Source organism: Triturus cristatus, chromosome 4_1 (genome assembly GCF_964204655.1).
Source record: "Triturus cristatus chromosome 4_1, aTriCri1.1, whole genome shotgun sequence".
NCBI lineage: Eukaryota > Metazoa > Chordata > Amphibia > Caudata > Salamandridae > Triturus > Triturus cristatus.
Genome location: NC_140585.1, coordinates 1,215,991,119 through 1,216,011,552, shown reverse-complemented (window position 1 = coordinate 1,216,011,552; position 20,434 = coordinate 1,215,991,119). Strand labels below are relative to the sequence as shown.

General features: G+C 50.1%; 1 protein-coding gene across 1 annotated transcript in view; it reads left to right on the top strand.

Moving 5' to 3' along the window:
• LOC146856431 (glycoprotein-N-acetylgalactosamine 3-beta-galactosyltransferase 1-B-like) overlaps positions 1-20,434 on the top strand; it is a 189,907-nt gene that overhangs the window by 45,651 nt on the left and 123,822 nt on the right. Inside the window, exon 2 of the mRNA XM_085654580.1 lies at positions 17,935-18,599. Within this exon, the coding sequence (XP_085510706.1) occupies positions 17,935-18,599 (665 nt within the window). The remainder of the gene's footprint in view (positions 1-17,934; positions 18,600-20,434) is intronic.

Here is a 20,434-nt window from a genome sequence, read left to right as displayed (position 1 = left end):
CGTCTGCCATGCAGTTCTCACCGCTTCGCACCGGTGCGGCGTACACTGGTCCCCCAGCTTTTTGAGCGTCGTGACCAACTTGGCAGACGCCGCAGTCTTTAAGACATAAGTGAGTTCCAGAACCTCCGGAGGTTCCACCGTTCCCGGCCCCAACATGGTAGAGAGCGCAGCCCGCACCCTGTGGAACTGAAAATGCTGCAGTGGCGTGGGAGCCGGCAGCGACGATCCGAGCTGGTCCCACACCCTTGCCACCCCATTAACGAATAGGTCCTCCATCCTTGGAATGCCCAGCGCGTTTAGCGCCCGTATCACACCCTTTTCTCTCAGCGGGGGGAGCCACACCGCCCATTCCACGGGTAGCAACGGGGAGTACAAAATCGCGCAGCCCCGGGCCTTCGCCAACTCCCTCCAGGCGTGCGTCGTGGCCCTAAGGGAGTCAAGGCTGCCCACCCTGCGATCAACCGGCTGAAGGGCAATAGCCGGTAAGGGGAGCGGGTCTGCAAACAGTTTCTCCAGGATCACGTGGGGGACCCCTGGATCAGCATGAATCCATGTATGCAGATGCGCCGCCTGCACTGTTCTGTAGTACCTTTCCAGGTCCGGAGCCCCCAGTCCCCCCTGTTCGTAGGGCAGCGTCAGCACCTCCCACCGGACTCTGGGCTGCCCGCCCCCCCAGGCGACGGCAGTAAGCGTTTGATTGAGCTGCTTGAAAAAGGCCTTAGATAACACGATCGGGATATTATTAAACAGGAACAGGAACCGTGGCAGGACCACCATTTTCATGATGGCTATTCTGCCCAGCAGCGTCAGGGGCAGCCTATTCCACGCCTCCACGTCCTCAACTAACTTGGCGTATGCCACTCCGTAATTTTCCCTAAGGAGCACTTCCGGGTCCCTGTGCAGCTGAATCCCCAGGTACCGTATCGAGTCAGTGGTCCACTGCAGGGGGTACTCCATAGGAAACGGCTGTGTCACCGGTGACAAAGGGAACGCCAACGACTTGCTCCAGTTAACCCGAAGGCCCGACAGCGCCCCGAACCGGACCACCTCCCTGAGGATGGAAGGGAGATTCACCTCCGGGTCCCTGACATACAGCAGCGTGTCGTCAGCATAGGTGGAAATGCCGATCTTATAAGTGGGAAAGCTGATGCCCTCGTGTCTATGGTATTCCCTGATTGCGCAAGCCAAGGGCTCCGCCACCAGGGCATAAAGGAGCGGAGAGAGGGGGCAGCCCTGTCTAGTTCCCCTGCCGATGGCTAATGCGTCCGTGACACGATCCCCAATCCGCAGCCTAGCAGTGGGGCGATAGTACAGAGCCCCCAACATCTGCAGGAAGGGCTCACCCAGCCCCAACTTACGGAGTACACGCACCATGAACGGCCATTCTACGGAGTCAAATGCTTTTTCCATGTCCAGGAAAAGCGCCAGAGCCTTGCTATCCGGACGCACATGTTGCATGGTCCCCAGCACCGTACGGATATTGTATGTGAGGTTCCTCGATGGGATGAAGCCCGCCTGCTCCGGGGCCACCAACTCCGGCACCAAGAGTGCTAGGCGCGTGGCCAAGACCTTAGAATACAGCTTAGCGTCTACGTTAAGCAAAGAAAGGGGCCGGTATGACCCACATACATTAGGAGGTCTCCCGGGCTTCAGGACCGCAACCAGGAGTGCCTCTCTCATGGTATCAGGCATACACCCCTCCTGGCATATCTCATCGAAGAGCGCGATCAGGTGGGGCAGGAGCACCTCCTGGAATGCCTTGTAGAAGGCCACCGTCAACCCGTCCGCACCCGGCGCACTACTCGTCCTCATGCCCCCCAGTGCCTCCCGTATCTCGTCGGGTTGTATAGGCAGCATCAAAAACTCCCTCTGCGAGTTCGACAGGAAGGGCATTTTGATGTAGCTGAGGTAGTCATCTATTTCCTCCTCCATGCGTGACGACTTAGAGGAGTAGAGGTCTGCATAAAACGCTCTGAATTCATCCACAATCTCATCTTGATCCGTGAGCACTGCGCCTGCAGAGGAGACCAACTCCTCAACTACCAGGGGCCGTCTGCGATTGCGTAGTAACTGTGCCAGCAAGGAGCCCGGGCGCTCACCCTCCCCATATGTACGGGCAGTTGCGTACTTGCCCATGTGTTGGACCTCTCTGTCTGCCTCGCTATTGTATTCTGAGACCAACTCGCGAATTCTTTCTTCGACCCCAGCTGCTGGGGATCGCAGTAGCTGCCCTTCAAGCTGTGCCAACTGCGTTTCGATGGTCCGCATGCGCTGTCGGATGAACTTAAGGACGCTAGAGTGTTTGGACATAGCTATGCCGCGTATGTACGCGTTGAAGGAATCCCAAAGTGTGTGGAAACTCTGTACCGAGCCCAGGTTCCGATCAAAGAAGGACGCGATGTCTTCCGCCAGCTCCCCCCTGAAGACCTCATCTAGCAACGAATAAGGCGGCAGGCGCCAAGTGAACGGCGGTATCCGCCTCATCGGAGAGGCCAAGGTTAGGAGGAGGGGGGAGTGATCCGAGAGCGTACGGGGGAGCACCAAGCACCCCTTAGACGCCGCCAGTAGTGAACGCGACACCAACCAGTAATCGATTCGGGTGTGCACGTCGTGGTGTGCGGAGTAGTGCGTGAAGCCTCCCATCCCTGAGTGGCCGTGTCTCCAGGCGTCAACCAGGTCAAGCCTAGTCATCTCCGCCTGCATGCGCATGGCCGCAGCCGCCGGGCGCCTCACCGACCCCGATGATCGGTCCAGCGACGGGTTGAATATAAAATTGAAGTCGCCCCCCCACACCATTCTTGCATGCTCGTACTGCCTACAGAGTGCGGCCAGCGTACCGTAGAACTCTGGGTCATCAAAATTTGGGCCGTACACATTAACCACCACAAGGTCGTGACCCTGCCCTGTACACCTAGCGAGTAAGTAACGCCCGTGTGGATCAGCCTCAAGCACCGAGAGCTTCAATTTGGAGGTCGGGTTCACCCACGTGATCACCCCTCGGGAGTGTGTTGTAAAGCCCGACGCCACGCTGTTGCCCGCCAAGCCGCGAGCCGAAAGCATTTTACTCCCTGTGGGAAGGTGTGTCTCCTGTATTAAGGCTAGGTCAATGTGGTGTCTGCGGAAATAGTTCAGCACTTTCCTGACCTTACTGAAGTCATTCAGTCCTCGCACATTCCACGTCAGCGCTCTTAGAGAGCCAGGAGTACCGTCACCTGTCACCTCCTCAGGGGCTGCCATCGTAACATCCACTCAACAGTCGTGCCAACAGAAGGAGTTTCACACATGAGTGCACCGACTGGGCCGTTCTCATTCCTCCGCTGCCAGTTTGCCAGAAACCAACCAATACAGAGATCCCGCTGCGTGTAGTGTGCCCAACCTCCCCACTTTTCAAACCCCCCCCTCCCAACTGCTTCCCCCCCCTCCCACAGCCGACCTCCCCCAACCTGGCCAGACAGGACCCCGATCCCACCCCCCACTTCTCAAAACCAAAAACAGCACTCAAGAACATTTCCCAAAGTAACCCTAACTGGGGTCACCGATAGCCGTAGCGTGGGGGCAGAGAGAGCTAGGTGCCAGGTACTCCCAGTTAGATACCGCCTCTGGGCAGTCGCGTACTCTCCCCACCGTGCCCTTGTATACACCCCAACGTGTGCCGCCCCACCCGCACTACCCCCGGGGGACCGGGGAAGGACTCAGGGCACCCCCCAGAGGGACCAGGCCAGATGCTACGCAGCACATGTCTGCCGGCGCCCCCTCCGCCCCAAAAACTTTCAACATTTTTCTTACATGCTGTGATTGTGTCCCGAAAAGCTTTAAAATACTGGGTGATGAGTTTCGTTGAGGCTAGAGGGGCTGAGAATGACTTTGTGCAGCTCTTTGTTGATTTCAAGCACCCTTCACTGTCGAGGAGGGTCATGGATATAACTTCCCTGCTATTAACCCCACTACTGCAGCCTTGCTGCGGCTTAGTAGCTTCCTTCTAGGTTTTCAGGTTCATGCAGTAGACCAGATTTCTGTGCTGCAGCTGGCGGATGGGCAGGAGGTTAAGGAGAAACACACTGTGGGCCTACTGGCTGATAAGGGACTGGTTTTTAGGGATGTCAGCAAGATATCTTACAGGCAGCCCGGGAGGGAATGGTCATGTTAGATCGTGACTGCTTCTGGTCAGATTTGGTCTGGTCCCGAAGATTGGCCTAGACACCTATTGCAGCTGGGCCAGGCTCCTGATTCTCAGTCTAGGTTTTAGGTTCTGGGTCTTATTACCGTCTACCCAGCCCCCTGGGCTTTAGGTGCCTGCACTGCCCCGTCACCATGCCTGCACAGGATACTTTACTTCTCTTGCATTTCCTTGACAGTGTCTCTGGGTCATTGTTTCATCTTATAAGGTGGAATGAGTGCCGGTGGAAATTGGCGAATGCTGCTGCGATTAGGCTTTAGCTCCGGGCTCGCTCCTGCTTCAGCTTTGATGGCTGCAGCAAATTTTGCACTGAGAGGCCACTAGTGAAGGCAGAACGAAGTACCAGAAATTACACTAACACCACAATCCGCACCCAGACCTAGCGGGCCTGCCTCCGCGGTGCCATGCTCGTTCTTGTGCTGGGCGTGTAACACCACAACTCTCTCACTGCACTGCTTCCTGTTTTGTGGTCCTTGTACCACCAAGTTACTGAGACCTTCAAAGCCGCCTGGCCCCACGAGAAGAGCAGCAGCTCTACGGTGGAGAAGTACAGGTGGCTTGGCTCCTTCCCAGTCCTGGAAGAGGCTTTTTTTATAACCAGACAACTGGACTCGCATAAAAAGGAATAGACTGCCTATTTGCTATTGCTGGCCTACAACATGACGGCAGTCTTGTGCGGGTTCTGCAGTCAGACCTAAATTCCTTTGCGCACAGCACCTGAGGGTCCCTTGTACACAGTATCACTGAAACCAAGGTATACCTGGCTGATGAGCATCACTTTTCTTATTTTACCTAAATTGAGGAAAGAAGACACTTTAAACCAGGGTTCTCAGAAGTCATTCCTGGACGGCCGGATCCATGCCAGATTTTTAAGATAACTACATTTATCTAAATGGGGATATGCTAAACATCTGGCATATATCCTGGCCTCCAGGGCTGACTTTAGAGAACCCTGCTTTAAACTATAGAATAAACCTTTTGGAGTCAATACCACATTTAAATCATTTGGTGAAAGCAGTATAAATCCAGTATAACAAATTGGGTTTTGTACACTGCTCAGTTACTGATAATATTATAATGTTAAATATAATACTTCAGTAGGATGTCAAAATGAAGGGCATGGCAGTATGTGTGATGTTTTAGAACAATCGAATGAATTGGATATGGTTGATCTGCAACTCTTTGGGCTGAAATGGAATAAAAATGGGATTGCCAAAAGTCCCTTTAGAATTAGTAGCTCACTCCACTCAAATGCCTGGGTATAGTTGTCGATTGTTGGAGGACAACACTTCTTCAAGAGGGTGCAAAATGCAGCATGTATCCTGGCCCATTTCCTATTTGGGTGTATCGCCAGTTTCCTAATGTACCTCAAGGAGACTCAATCAAATAAACTATGCTTACATTGAGGACCGCATGTCCAAATGCTACAATTAGAAGTTAATAGGCTAATTATGGATCTTGTCCCGTCAGGCTGGTGACATACTCTGGGTGCTTTGATGATGTATTTTCAATATTTTCTTTTCATAACTAGTACTCAGATTGAGGTAGCGAGCTCTAGCATGAGAAAGGCAAAGATCATTTTGAGATTAGAAACTAACTAAGTATATCTACATTTAGGGGAAGACTTTAGTCAGAAGGCTTCTTGGAAATCTCATGTGGCACTTCAGAGAGCCTGGGATTGGATAGCTGTCTAGGGAACACGGAAAAGGGATTTTCTTTCTCTTGTGGAAGTGTATAAGCTACAGGTGCCCACTGCTCATCCTTATGGATTTAAGTGTATTTCTGTCTTGCATTTATTGCATTTCTGTCTCACAATGGAACATGGATGATAATCTAGTAGTACAAATGTGGAGGAGGTGTTTCTGTCTGTACTGGCCTGTTCTGAAAGAGTACATACAGCTTGATTTGGGATTAGTAGCAAATATCAGTAAGGCACTGAGTCCCTTTCTGTAAACTTTGGCTTTACTTAAAAATAAGCTGGGAGAAGACATTCACGATTTAATGGCAAAGTAAGCATTATTCTGTTCAGGCATGGGTGTTTACTTAGTAATGTAATGCTTTTTTTACTCTGAAAAAGAAGTGGGTCTTACTTTGGGCATCTTAAAGAACTGGAGTAGTGGGATACTGTAGCATGTAATATCAAAGCGTAGTGCTGGTTCAAAGGTACACTGGAACTTAGCTAATTGTAGTTTACTATGTAGTTTTTTTTTTTTTTTTTTTTTTTTTTTTTGTTTGAAACCATTTATTACAATCTCAAGAATATACAAGTATGGGCCTACAACCTTCCGGCCGGCCGCTAGAATGACAGGAGCATATGACATTCGTTCAAAAACACTTGGCGTTGCAGAGAAGCAGAATCAGGAGGTATCAATGTCGTGGGCCACATCAATCAGACCCCACAATACGGTTTCATTTTATACAAACAACAAAAAAAACCACACCCGCAAGGCAACCCGCAATCGAAAGTAACAGCACGTGCTCCCCAAATGGGGGACCCCAGCCATCCACAGGAGTCTAAAGAGGGGAAGGGGAACAGATCGAGGACTGGGGTAACCCTGTGCCCGGGGCTGGGGAAAGGAGTCAGCTAAGGGGACGGGGCTGGTGAGGCAGCAGGCAGCAATGGTGGCGCGCAGATACCCCCGCGGTAGGCGTTCCAGGGGCCCCATACTTTCACCCATGTCCCAGGCTTACCCCTCGCCACATACACCACCTTTTCTCGGAACATGCACCAATCCATGTGTTCTTTCCAGGCCGACACCGCCGGGGGCTTCTGGGATCCCCACAGTTGAGCAATGTCACGCTTAGCTATCATATATCCCAGAGTCACCCATCGCGTCTGCGGAGCCGAGTAGTCAGTTGGTTCCCACACATTCAACAGGCATCTCCTCGCTTCAGGCAGCAGCGCGACATGCGTAACCACTCGCAGGACCTCATGCACACCACGCCAGAATCGCTCCACCTTCGGGCATTCCCACAAAATATGCAAAAAGGTCGCCAAAGCACCACACCCACGCTTACACAACCCATCCTCAGCATAGCCCATACGCAGAAGCCTTGGCCCCGTCATGTAGACCCGGTGGAGTATCTTAAGCTGGACGAAGCGAAGGCGAGCCGGTATGGCCACCTCCTTCGGAGAGGCCACCGCGGAAATCCAGTCCTCGTCGTCCAACTCCAGCCCATCGGCAACCCAAGCCTCGCGGAGGCCAGTCAGCAAGCCCGAGCGGTCATTAATCAATTTTTTGTAAATAAGGGAGATCGTGCTGTCCGGAACGTGGCCATCTAGCACTCTATCCTCCAGGGGGGAAGACTCCGGGATGGAGGCGACGTCTGGGAAGACGGAGCCCAGTGCGTGACGGACTTGCAAGTACCGAAAGTATTCACTGCCCTGCAGCTGAAACTCCGTCTGCAGCGTCTCGAATGTTTTAAATCCCCCCCTCGTCCAGAGATCCCCCACTTTACTGATGCCTATCGTGTCCCACTTCTCAAAGCCCTTCGAGGTCCACAGGGAGCCCAACCTCTCAGACGCGTACAACGGTGACGCCCGGGTCAAACGGTCCTTCCACCCCATAGCTGCATTAGCCGCGTGCCATACTCGCACCATGACACGCGTAGGTCCCGTCAGGCGAGGGTCGGGCGCGCCAGAGTAGAGCGCTCGATTGTAGTCGCCGCCGGGCAGTAGCGTCTTGTCCATTTCAAATGCCGGGTTTAAGGCGGGCCCGTAGAGGCCATGGTTAATTGCAGCTAGCTGGGAGGCCCAGTAATACCGTTTAATATCCGGGAGGGCAATCCCCCCGTCGTACCATGGGAGCGTCAACTTCGCCAGGGCAATACGCGGCCTCCCGTCCCAGAACAGGCGGCGCTGTAGACCCTCCACCTCACGGAAGTAGCGCGCCGGGACTAAGTCCATAGTGTTCTGGAGAGCGTACAGGAAGCGTGGCAACGACATCATCTTAAACAACGCCGTCCGGCCGAGCGGCGAAAGCGGCAGGCGCCGCCAGCGCGCGACGTCCTCCTTCAAGCGCTGGAGGGGGGGAAGCAAATTCCGCTCGTAGCGGGCCTCCGGGTCTAGAGTGATATAGACACCCAGGTACCGAAACCCCTGAGAGGCAATCTGGATCGGACAGCCCCGCGGGAGGACGGGAGCCTCCCCGGAGAGCACATACACACATGATTTAGCCCAGTTGATGACAAGGCCGGAGTTGCGGCCGAATGAGCGCAAGACATCAACCAGGACAATCAGTGATTTACGCGGGGAGGCTAAGTACAAAAGGATATCGTCAGCGTATAGGGACACGCGGTCCTCATACTCGGGGGTCCAACGGAGACCACGGATGGAAGGATGCCACCGCAGCCACTCCGCCAGGGGTTCCAAGGCCAGCGCAAACAGGAGCGGCGACAAGGTGCAGCCCTGTCGCGTGCCCCGTCCCAGCTCGAATGGGACCGATACTCTTCCATTCACCACCACCTGCGCCAATGGGCCCGAATACAACAATTTGACCCAGCTGATGAACCCCGGGCCAAATCCAAACTTCGCCAGCATCGCCCAAATGTATGGCCACTCGAGCGTGTCAAACGCCATGGTGGCGTCTAAGGACGCCAATATGGCCGGCTCCTGCACAAACGGGACACGCGCGAGCACCCCGTGCAAGCGCCGCAGATTAAGGGCCGTGTTGCGATGGGGAATAAAGCCGGACTGGTCTTGGTGGACCAGATCGCCCACCACGCCGACCAGCCGGTTGGCTAGCACCTTGGCGAGGATTTTGGGCTCCGCATTCAAGAGCGAGATAGGCCGATAGGATGTAACCCGGTCTCGAGGTCTCCCTTCCTTGTGGATCACCACGATTGTAGCCAGACGCTGGTCCGGCGGGAGGGAGCCCAGCGAGTGGGCCGCCAGGAACATCGCGCGGAGGTGGGGTGCCAGTACATCCGGTCGCAGCTTATACAACTCGATAGGGATGCCGTTCGGGCCCATGGCCTTGCCGGATGCGACCGAGCGTATGGCGAGGGCAATTTCGTCGGAGGTGGGAGCGGCATCTAATGACACCCTGTCCTCCACCGAGAGGGAAGGCAGCGCGATATCCCTAAGCAGGGCATGGGAATCCTCCTCCGAGCAGGGAGAAACCGGGGAATACACCTCGCGGAAATAATCCGCGAAACAAGAGACAATGTCTTCTGGCTCGGTGACACGCACACCATCCATCCTCTCAATCAGCGGGACCACACGACTCGCTCTCTCCTTTTTATCCAACCACGCAAGCAGTTTACCAGCCTTATCACCCACATCATACAGTCGCCCCTGTTGCTCTCTACTGAGGCCCCTGGCCGCCTCCGTGACGAGGGCCCTGTAGGCCGCCTGCTTAAGTTGTAGGACATGTAGTGCAACATCCGTCACCCCACCCTCTAGATCACCCTCCAATTCGGCAATTTCGGCCTCCACCCGGGTCACCTCCTCCTGCTCGCGCCTCCGGGCATGGGAGATAAGGGAGAGGGCCTCCCCTCTAAGAACTGTCTTGAAGGCTTCCCACAGGAAGATAGCCGAAGGGACGGACCCCACATTCTCATCAAAGTACCGCTGCAAGGATTTAATCAAATCAGCGCGAACAGTGGGGTCGCGCAGGTACCAGGCATTGATTGGAGCTACCCTGCCCTCACCCCTCGGGAAGACATCAAAGTGTAACAGGAGCGGGGAGTGATCTGAAATACCCCGCGCCAAATGGCGCACCTCTCCTACCCTCCCAACATAGGCCGCAGGGACAAGGACATAATCAAGCCGTGAGAGGCTACCATGGGCACCCGAGTGGAAAGTGTACTGCAGCTGCGTGGGATGTTTTAAGCGCCAGCAGTCCACCAATCCCAGTGTATCTAAGAAGCCGGATAGCCACACCTGTGCCCGGGGGAGGTCCCTAGGGGGGGTGACGATCCACGGTCCCAGAAACCACCGCATTAAAGTCCCCCCCAACCACCAGAAGCCCCCCCGGAAGGCCAAGGAGGAGGCGCCCCAGGTCTGCAAAAGTGGTAGACTGTAACCCCGGTGGGACGTACACTGATACAAAGACAACTACTTTGCCCTCCATTCTCCCCACCAAGACAGTGTAGCGTCCCCTCTCATCATGGCGCACCTCATCAATCTCCAACGGGAGCGAGTTCTTCACCATGATGCCCACCCCCCGTGAGCCCGACGTGAAGCCCGAGTGGGCCACCAAACGGTAGCCACGCCGATTCATGGCACAAAAAGAATTACCAATAAGGTGTGTCTCCTGCAGAAAGACTACATCGGGTGAAATTCGTTTCAGATACTGCAGGACCACACCTCGCTTGATCCTATCCCCCAGTCCATTAACGTTCCAAGACAACAAAGTCAGGTCCCTACCCCCCATCACATACAGAAGCCATCATTCGTCCCCCCGAGAGCACCTTAAAAACACCAATACAATAAAGGGTTTGCCTTGTGGTAAAAATGAACAACACCCCACCCCAACCCACCCATCCCAACAGAACTCCCCCCTCCCTGCACCCCTGCATGAGCCCAAACAGCCCCCCCAAAGTGCAGTGTGCCTGTCGCCCCATAGATGATTAAACTAACTAGTCCCCCAGAGGAGGAGGGAGAACCCCCAAGAGACCCTGTACGACCTCCACAGGAGGGGAACTTACTCGAACAGTCAAAAGTGACGACAATGTTGTCCAGAGCGAGGCCTACTATTAGTCCCTCAGTCCTGATCCGGCGAGCCCTCCCCTCCAACCGCGCCCCCCCCACCCCCCCGGCCCCGATCCCCGGACAAAGTGTCCAACCAGTCCCCGGCCGCTTCGGGACAATCAAAAAAGTGCGTGCGGCCATCCACCTCCACCCGCAACTTAGCTGGAAAAAGCATCGCATACTTGAGGTTCAGGTCCCGTAGGCGACGTTTGACTCCGAGAAAGCTCAGTCTCTGCTTTTGGACCGCTGGGGTGAAATCAGGATAGAAGTTTACGTCCATATTGTCGAGTCTGACCGGTCCTTGTAGTCTAGAAGTTTGCAGGATAGCGTCTCTGTCCCGAAAGTTGAAAATCCGGGCAATGAGAGGCCTCGGAGGGGCTCCGGCCTTAGGTCTTCCCCCGGGAACCCTGTGGGCCCGTTCCACCGCGAAGAATTTACTCAGCCCCCGGGGCTGGAGATGGGTGAGAATCAGGTCCTCCACAAATAGGTCCGCCGCCGCCTCCCCACGTCCCTCCGGCACCCCGACAATGCGGACATTGTTCCTCCGGGCCCGACCCTCGGAATCCTCCAGTCGACGATCCATCAGGGCGCTCGCCTGGCCAAGCCGGCGCACCTCCTTTTGGAGGGCCGCCACATCCGTTGTGAGGCCCGATGTGGTGTGGGCCAAAGAATCGACCCGGTCGTTGGTCTTGGAGAGATCGGCCCTCACCAGGCCAACATCCACGAGGACCGAGTCAATCTTCTGCGCCAGTGTGTCAAAGCGCTGGTCCACCGAGGCCTTCATCTCGGCGATAGCGCCCATGACATCCCGAAGGGTCAGATCCGCGGGCAGAGCAGGAGCATCAGTCGGGCCCTCAGGGGACCTACGCGGCACCTCGGGAGATCCCTTCTGGAGGGTGTAGCGGTCCATGTTGTTAGACTGATGGGCTGCGCCACGGCGGGTCGATTTCACCTTTGCCCGGTCGCCATCTTGCTTTGTGGACATGGTTGCAGTCCCCAAATCGTGCCAACCACTTCGGAAAGGGCCGACAATCCGGTTCACGGGCTCCGGGGGGGGGGCAACCACAGGTCCGCAGGGCGGATCACAGCCGGCGGGCCGGCAGGGCACCCCAACGGGGCCACACCACCGCACACCGCTCCGCAACCCAACCTCGCCTAGGCAGCAAGGAGGGTGCAAAAGCGAAAGTGAAAGTGCGGGGTACGCGAGTCGCCCAGCCCTGCCCGCCGCTGTTGTTCACTTTGTCTCCGGATCGCCCCACAACTCCAATCCGGGGGGCCGGCGTGGAGAAGGCCGCAAACCTCAATCGGTGCTCCCGCCGGTGTCCGAGGTCCGATTTGGAAACGGAAAACGGGTGACACCTCAGCTCGGGCTCACCAACACAGTCCCCTCATCTAGGACAGGATATTGTCAGGATTTATGTAGGAGGTCACGGAGGTCCTCGGGAGCCTCGCACCTACGCGGCCATCTTGGTTGCGCGCTAGGCTCCTCCCCTACTACTATGTAGGTTAAGAATATTCTCTGAGAGAGCCATGGAATTTAGTTAGGTGAGTGGATGCTAAGGTGCATTGTGTGTTTTTTAGGTCTCGACTAAGACACGCATGTTTCCTGTTGCAAGACATTTTGTTAGTTTCGAATAGGCTTGGAGCCCGTCCATTGTTTACCATTGGTTGGCAGTATTGCCAGTCCTATTTGTTCGCTTATTGGATGGCTTGTGTGTACTTAGCTTCCCCATTACAAGTGTGTCCTTCTCCTGGAGCATGGACGCAATACTTTGTCTTTATACTGCTCATTTCTTTTGGTGCTACATTTATCTGTTTAGAAATGCTCTCTGAGATTGAGTGTGTTATCCAGTTTTCTCTCTTATGTACTTCCACCCCGCATCTCTGTGTTGCTCTTTCTCGCCATGTGCGTCTCTGCCCTCACTTACCCGGTCTCCGTGTTGTTTTGTCTCACCATGTGCCTTTGTGTTCTTTTCCCCACCCTTCCCTTTCTGTGTTGTTCTGTCTCGCCATATGCTTCTCTGTCCCTCTCGTCTTGTTTCCATGTCATGTTGTTTCCGTCCCCCATGTTGCATCCCCCTGCTGCCCACGCCCCTTGTTTTGCTTCCCCACTCGCATTCCCTGATTTGCTTTTGTGCTCCCTGTCTGGCACTTTTCTTCTTTTTGGTTACCAATCTAACTCAGACCAGTAACTAAAATCAGAAAAAAAGTACCCAAGTAATTTTGAATGCATGCACCTACAGAAAGAAACTGTTGTCTGTGTCAGAGGATTAAAAAAAAAATCCTTTAGACATAGTGCACAGCATCATGGATGCTGTGCAGCATGGCTAAAACTCATTGGCAAAGCCAATAGGTCCCAAAGACGATACCTAATGGCTTAGCCAATGTTTGTTCACCAGCTTGCAAACAGGAGCCTCCCTGTTAAAATCAAATGGGGATGATGGGTTGAGATCCCCAAAGAGAAGAGTCTTTACCCTGTGCAACAGTGGAGTATATGGTAATCATTCAAGCTGTTTTTTTTTTTGCCCCTGCTAATCTGATGTTAGGAAAAGTTATTTATTAGATTCACAGTGTGATTCGGACCTTAAGTGATGCTCTCTGTTGCAATTATGCTTTTTACACATGTTCTGCTTGTTATACAATTTTGGGTTTTAAAGTCCATATATTTATTTTCTGATGGCGAATTTATATTGATAAATTTGCAGTGTCATCAACGTTAATATTTGGAAAAAAAATGCTGATATATATTTGTTTTGCGACCATGTAATCAGTCAAAACCATCGAACCTAATAAAATTTGAACACAAGAGTGAGGTACATTCACCACAGATCCTCCAAGAGAAATCAAAACCAACTACAAAAAGATGCTGTGATAGTGCAGATAATGTCTCACTTGCACGTCTACGTATGACCTAGAGTCTACTACAATGCTGAATATTTCGAATGAGGAAGACTAAATCCAATATGTTAAGCATTCTAGGAGACACTAGGTCCTAGGTAGACGTTCAATTGAGACATTATATGCACCATCACCACATCTTTTTGTGGTTGGTTTTGATTCCTTATTTCATTTAATAATTTGCACAAGTTAGAAGTATTCTTCCTGAACCAGATGGTATTGAACTGTGCAGAACACCAATAGTGGCATAGCAAAGTGTCCTGGGCCATGATGTAAGAGAAAAGAGCCGGCAAAGGTTAGACCCATTTGCTTTGCCAATGCTTGTTTCTTTTCAATTATTTTATTGTAGACCGACATCTATGACTGTTCAGAGTGCCTCAAACCCTTCTTCTCACATTAAGTAACTTTTTTACAGCGTACTCCATTTGTAGGAGTACGAGCTGGGAATGTCTCTTAGAACATGGGAAAGGTTGTGTCGCCTGTATCAATCATTCTCAGGAGTTATTACCTTATGTACCATGTCAGTCCTTTTTATTTTTTATTTTAAAACAGTGGCAGCTGCATGATTGGCATAATTTAGTCCAAATGTGCACGTTTACAATCTGTAGAACAAACACAAAACACCACAACCAAATACAACTCAATCCAACCCTATAGCAACACAACAAATACAGCAGCACATTAACATGATACAGCAACAAATTAACACACTATGGAATGAACCTTAATACACTAACCCAACACAGTTGTGTTGTTGTGTTCTTTTGTTGTCGTCTTATATTTTGTTGAGATGTTAGTGTTTTATGCACTGTTGTGTGTAGTGTAGGTGTGTTTTGTTTGCATAATGTGGTGTTGATACATTGTTTTTGTGTGTTTTGTGTTGCTCCCATGTTTAAGTGCAGTATCTGTATCCTGTTGATGCGTTGTGCTGCGGTGTTGATTTGTTACGTTTGTGTGTTTTGTATTTGTTGTGTGTTTTCTTGTTGTTGTGGCCTTTCCTTGTTGATGTGTTTGTTATGTTAAGGGGTTGTTATGTTGTTGTAGTGTTTTGTGTGTTTTTGTGGAATATATTGCCTTTTATTCGTTGGCTGTTACGTTATGATTTAGGTGTGGTGTCATTTTTCTAGCCTAGTTGTACGGTATTTTAAATAGGTTGGTGAGTTGTTGTTAATGCTGTTGTATTGCACTCTTGTACAACTATTGTATTATTATAGTAGTATGCTGTGTCTTTGTAATGTGGCTGTATTTTAGTGTGATTGTGTTACGTTGTTTTGTAACACATCTTTAGTCCTCCTCCTTGAACATGGATACATTCTCTTGTCTCGTAATACCACTAACCCACTTTCCTGATTAGGCGGTAAAGGGTGTTTGCACAACAGACTTGTAATAGCGCTGAGGGCAAATGTTTTTGATCCCACCCATGACTATCTAACAAACCAGCTCATCTGTCCTACAGTATTTGTCACAAACAGACCACATTGTAGGATATCGTATGAGCTGGAGACACTTCATGAAGAGATTTACAAGTATCTAGCAAGTCTCTGGACGTATTAGGAATAAGAGAGCTCAGGGGGTTAATGCTCCTATGCAGAGCTCTGTGCACCACCTGCAGGTCATGGGTCTGCATCACTGTATAATAACTCATAGGGTTTATGTCCTTGCTGCAAAACCCTAATGTAACGTTTAGCCCACATGAACATATACTCAAAAGAGGTCTCATTGTGCCACTGATTTTATTGCAGACCTTTTTTTTGCAACCTCCTGATCACAAGTTGCGATGCCTGTAAAATAGGCCAGCAGGTTATGCAGTCGATGCAAACATCACTGTGTGCCATGCAAGTGATATATCTGAATCTTTGCAGATCTTCACTTATTCTTTATCTAGTCTAGATTAAGTAATATCAGTAATCCAGTGGCAGCTGGTACAGAACAGGCGGCACGGGTGAAAAAGTGTATATATAAAACTTACCTGTGCACGGCCGCCGTCTCTCCTCCTGGAAGCAGGAAGCACACAGGCTTCCCTAAGCCAATCACAATGCTGCTGTCAACACAGCATTGTGATGGGTCTGAGCAGCCTCTTTCGACGCTCAGACAGGGAGTAGCATCTGTGCATGTTCTCCACCCAGGCTGTGCAATACAGCTGGGTGGAGAAGATACTAAGTGCGCATGACTGTTTGGGCGGCTCAAAACAGCTGGCTAAATCGTCATGCACACTCTGCTCTGACAGCCCTGCCCCGTCCCACCCTTAAATAGCCGCTGCTACACTTATCAAGTACCAAAACAATTCACTGTGTATAAAGCAATATGGAAATCGTAATTAAAAGAGTAATTGGAACATCAACCTACATATGTACATTACTTTACATATAGCGAGCATTCCATAGACATTTTTTCCATCAGTTACCTCAAGTACAAGTCTAAAAATGTTTTGCCATCCCTCACTCTCCCATGAGCACCACCTCATTTCACCTTTGAGTGGTTAATTCGTGATAGGCTGCAGGCGAAGGTAAAATGTGGCTTTTTCCATCTGGGTTCACCAGGGCCCAAGTGATAAGAAGTTATCAGATATCCTTCCATTAAGAGCTGGGCTCCCTGGAGAAGGGCTTGGTGGTGGCTGGAGAGGACCACATACAGTCCCACAGCCTCCCTACAACGATCCCCTTCACACATTGATATGAGCTGCGGCGTTAGAAGCTCTGTTATATAGTACTGAAGCCCTTTCGTTCACCGAGAGCCCAGCAAGGAGGCAGAACACAGGTGGCGGCTACTGCCAGCGCTGTCTTGCAATGGCTTGATAGGCCTGAGGTTTCCAATGTCTGAATACTTTACGGCTCTCAAAATGGTGAGACCCATAACGACGAGGATAAGCTACGCATGAAAGTTATTCAAACCATTCCAGATATATGTCTGAAGAAGCAGGGTTCTTCCAGCAACCTTGTGATCCGACTAGAGCTATCAATGGATACATATGTATTAATTGTTTTGCGGTGTTTCTTTCCTCTTGGAGAGTCACAATCCTCTGTCTTTTGGTCACGTCTTGAAAAGTAATGAAAGGTTATATTGAACAACTTAAACAACGAAAACTAAAGAAATTAAATGTGTTGGTAAGACCTTAGATGACACTTTACATAAGCCCCCTAAGGCAACATGCAGTGTGCTGCATAAAACAATTTTTGCAGACCCACGCATGTCATCTTAGAGCTTACGGAAGGGGCCTTCTAATGAATAATGTCAAAACAGGTTTATGATGCATCTGAATGGAGGAGACAGATGTGGACTGGCTGTCAGTTAAAGTCTTCGAAAGGTGTTGTAAGGAACTGTGCAGTAAGTGAGGAATCGTCCAACAGGTTTGTTACTCAGAATTCCACAAGAACTTGAAGACCTGGCTCTTCCTCTAAGAAGCTAGGGTACCAAACACCTGCCCAAAATCCTGAGTACCCTCTCAGGTGATTAGAGCACTATACAAATAATCAATTTTAACATAACATAACTCGAAGATTCAATGCTGCAGGGGAATATGTTCTTCACCTGTAACAATGGCTTATCAGCTTTATTACCAGCTTGTTGTTCCTCGTGTGAATGACATGCTCCGCCCTTTTGAAAAGTTTCCAAAAAAGAAAACTACAGCTGCATGCAGTAGGCATTTTGAGTCTGTCAGTGTCGTTGAACTTACTACAGAATGGAGGAAAGTAAAATGACGAGCATGGGCCCCAGAATAGTATATTAAGAGTTGCAGCGATGCTTAGGATCATAGAGGACCCTTATAATAAGCTGGTAACTCCATAGGAGATACCCACACGTGAGTATTGCTATTGTTACAGGTTAGTAATGTCATTATGATAGAAAATTCGTTCAGACCAGTGCTCTTCTGTGTACTCTAAATCCTTACCCAGGCTTGATACCATTGAGTATCTTTTCAGCACAGATTCTTTGCTCATAAATTGTTTTTTCTGACTCCTAGATCAGGCCTCTATACCTCATAGCACGTTTTTGTTAACCACAATGAATTGTTATCGATCCTTTTCTTCCTTGCATGTCCAATGATTTTCAGTCTGTTTATTACAGAAAAGTACAAGTGATAAAGGTGGGGGGGTGGGGGGTGGGGGGGGGGGGTGCATCAATCATGATTTATGCTGCATAATCAATCTTTGTTGACATTTTTCAGGAGAAGACAGCCAAATTAGTGATGAACTCTACAGTAAGGTGCGGATCCTCTGTTGGATCATGACTGGCCCAAATAACCTGGAAACGAAAGCCAAACACCTGAAGGCCACATGGACGCGGCACTGTAATATTGTGCTCTTCATGAGCTCAGTGACAGATGACAAGTTTCCCACCATAGGCCTGGACACTAAGGAAGGCCGGGACCAGCTCTACTGGAAAACCATCAAGGCTTTCCAGTATGCACATGACAACCACCTCGATGAGGCAGACTGGTTTCTAAAGGCCGATGATGACACCTATGTGATTGTTGATAACTTGCGCTTTCTACTTGCCAACTACACCCCCGATCAGCCCATATACTTTGGCAAACACTTCAAGCCCTACGTTAAACAAGGCTACATGAGTGGTGGTGCTGGCTATGTTCTTAGTAAAGAGGCCCTCAAGCGTTTTGTGAATGGTTTTAGCACAAAGGTTTGCAGCCACACCACATCCGTGGAAGATTTGGCACTGGGACAGTGCATGGAGAAGATGGGCGTGCTAGCAGGGGACTCCAGGGACACTGAGGGGAGAGAAACATTTCACCCATTTGTACCCGAGTCCCACCTTATCGGCTATTTTTCCAAAGACTTCTGGTACTGGAGGTACTGCTACTATCCAATTGTGGAGGTAGGTGCAGAAGTGTCTTTGAGTCTGTGCTATAGCCGAAGAATGTGTGTTGTGCCTGAATATTCTTTTTAGATCATTGTTTACTTAATGTGGGTCTTTCAGCGCTGAATGTACCTGATGTGCTTGCGACCATCACATGAAGCAGGTCCTTTTTCATTAAAAGGGAGGCTAATTATCATCAAAATATGTGGATGGTAATTTTTTATGTAGAGCATACATTTCTTTGCCTATACTTTGCTTCTTTTCGTCTCATGGTGAGAATCTGTGCTGTAGAAAGACATCCAAAGAGTCTTAAGCTTCAGTAGTCTCCAAGAGAGCTATCTTGCCAAGGATGACTGTTCTGCAACAAAATGTAACATAAAACTCAGCTGACAGATCCATTTCCAACTGTCCAACTTTCACACATACAGCCTGACTCAAGGTCAAAGAGTGCCTTAAAAATCCCCACTCATCCCCAAGACACTACAAGTTCACTCTACTTTGTACGTGGATTTAGGAAAGCTGCCATTTCTGCAAGGTCAACCTAGACTTTTTACCTTTTGCTGGACCCTAGATTTCTGCTGGATTTAGAAGTCTGTGCACTTTACCCCTGCTAACCAGGAGTAGGGCGCTTGTGCTCCGACTTTAAATGGTTGAATAGCTTTAGTCTTAATTTGTATATTTATCTTGCTTGTAAGTACTTGACATATTCTGTACAAAGTGTACCCAGGGCCTGGAAGTTAAGTGCTACCCGTGGATGCCACAGTACAGTGGCAAAATAAACATGACTTCACGCCTACCATCTGTAGCCTTACTGCTGAATTGTGTTCTGTTAAAATTCCCCTTTGTGACAGGTAAAACCTCCCTTGTAAATATTAGTGTCTCACCTCCTTTTAAGTCTTGTAGCCCACACTGTAGGATGTATGGTATTTAAAAGTGGGACATGTTGAAAGTTAACATTACCATCTCCCTACAATGACATGGCCCAAAAAGTGATTTTCTTGGTGGCAGACCTAGATGTCTCATTTAGAAAGCCGTAGTACAGATTACAATACTAATACTGTATCTCAGTGATGGTATCAGCTAGAAAAATAATTTAAAATTTAAACCACTATTTTTTATATTTATTAAAAGCCCAATTCAATTGTAAAGTTGGATTTTTAATAAATATTAAGATACTAAGGAAAAGCAACTTAGAAAGTTACCCCTTGCCTGAACTGTTAGATGGCTAATGAGCATATGCCTCTGCCAACTCCCAGCCTGTGCTCAGCCTTGAACAGTGAACATGTGAAAAAGGTTTAAATGGCTCCTAGTGGCAAACAGTTGGTGACATGAATAAGCAGAGATGACTCCTCTGAACCCCACAGATTATGCGGTGTGGTGGCTGTAGACACGCTTTTGACCCTATATTGTCAAATCATGCCTCGCAGGTCTGTTTAATCACACGCAACACTTGGGGAAAACTTGATTGCGAGCGAACGGGGATGCCAAGACCCTTCTTGTGCATCCACTTGCTGAAGGACCCTGGTTTTATCCTACCAGGCATCTGTCTGGGTTTTTTGAGGGTACAGTGCCTGCCTCAGACTGGATTTTAGTGTTAGATATGGGAGGACACTAGACTTACCACATTACACTGCCCACACACACACACACACATACACACACCCAGCCCTCAGAGCCCAAGTTTAGTGTAGCTTAAGCTAAAAAGTTTTAACACATAGCATTTTGGGCAAGTTTGTAGTTGAGCAAAAACTGCTGTAAAAGTGGGTAGGGTAACTACTGGGAATTTTTACCTTGTTTAGTTAGAGTGCGCCCAGGAGTCATTCAGCTACACTAGCTTGCGCCAGGAATAAATG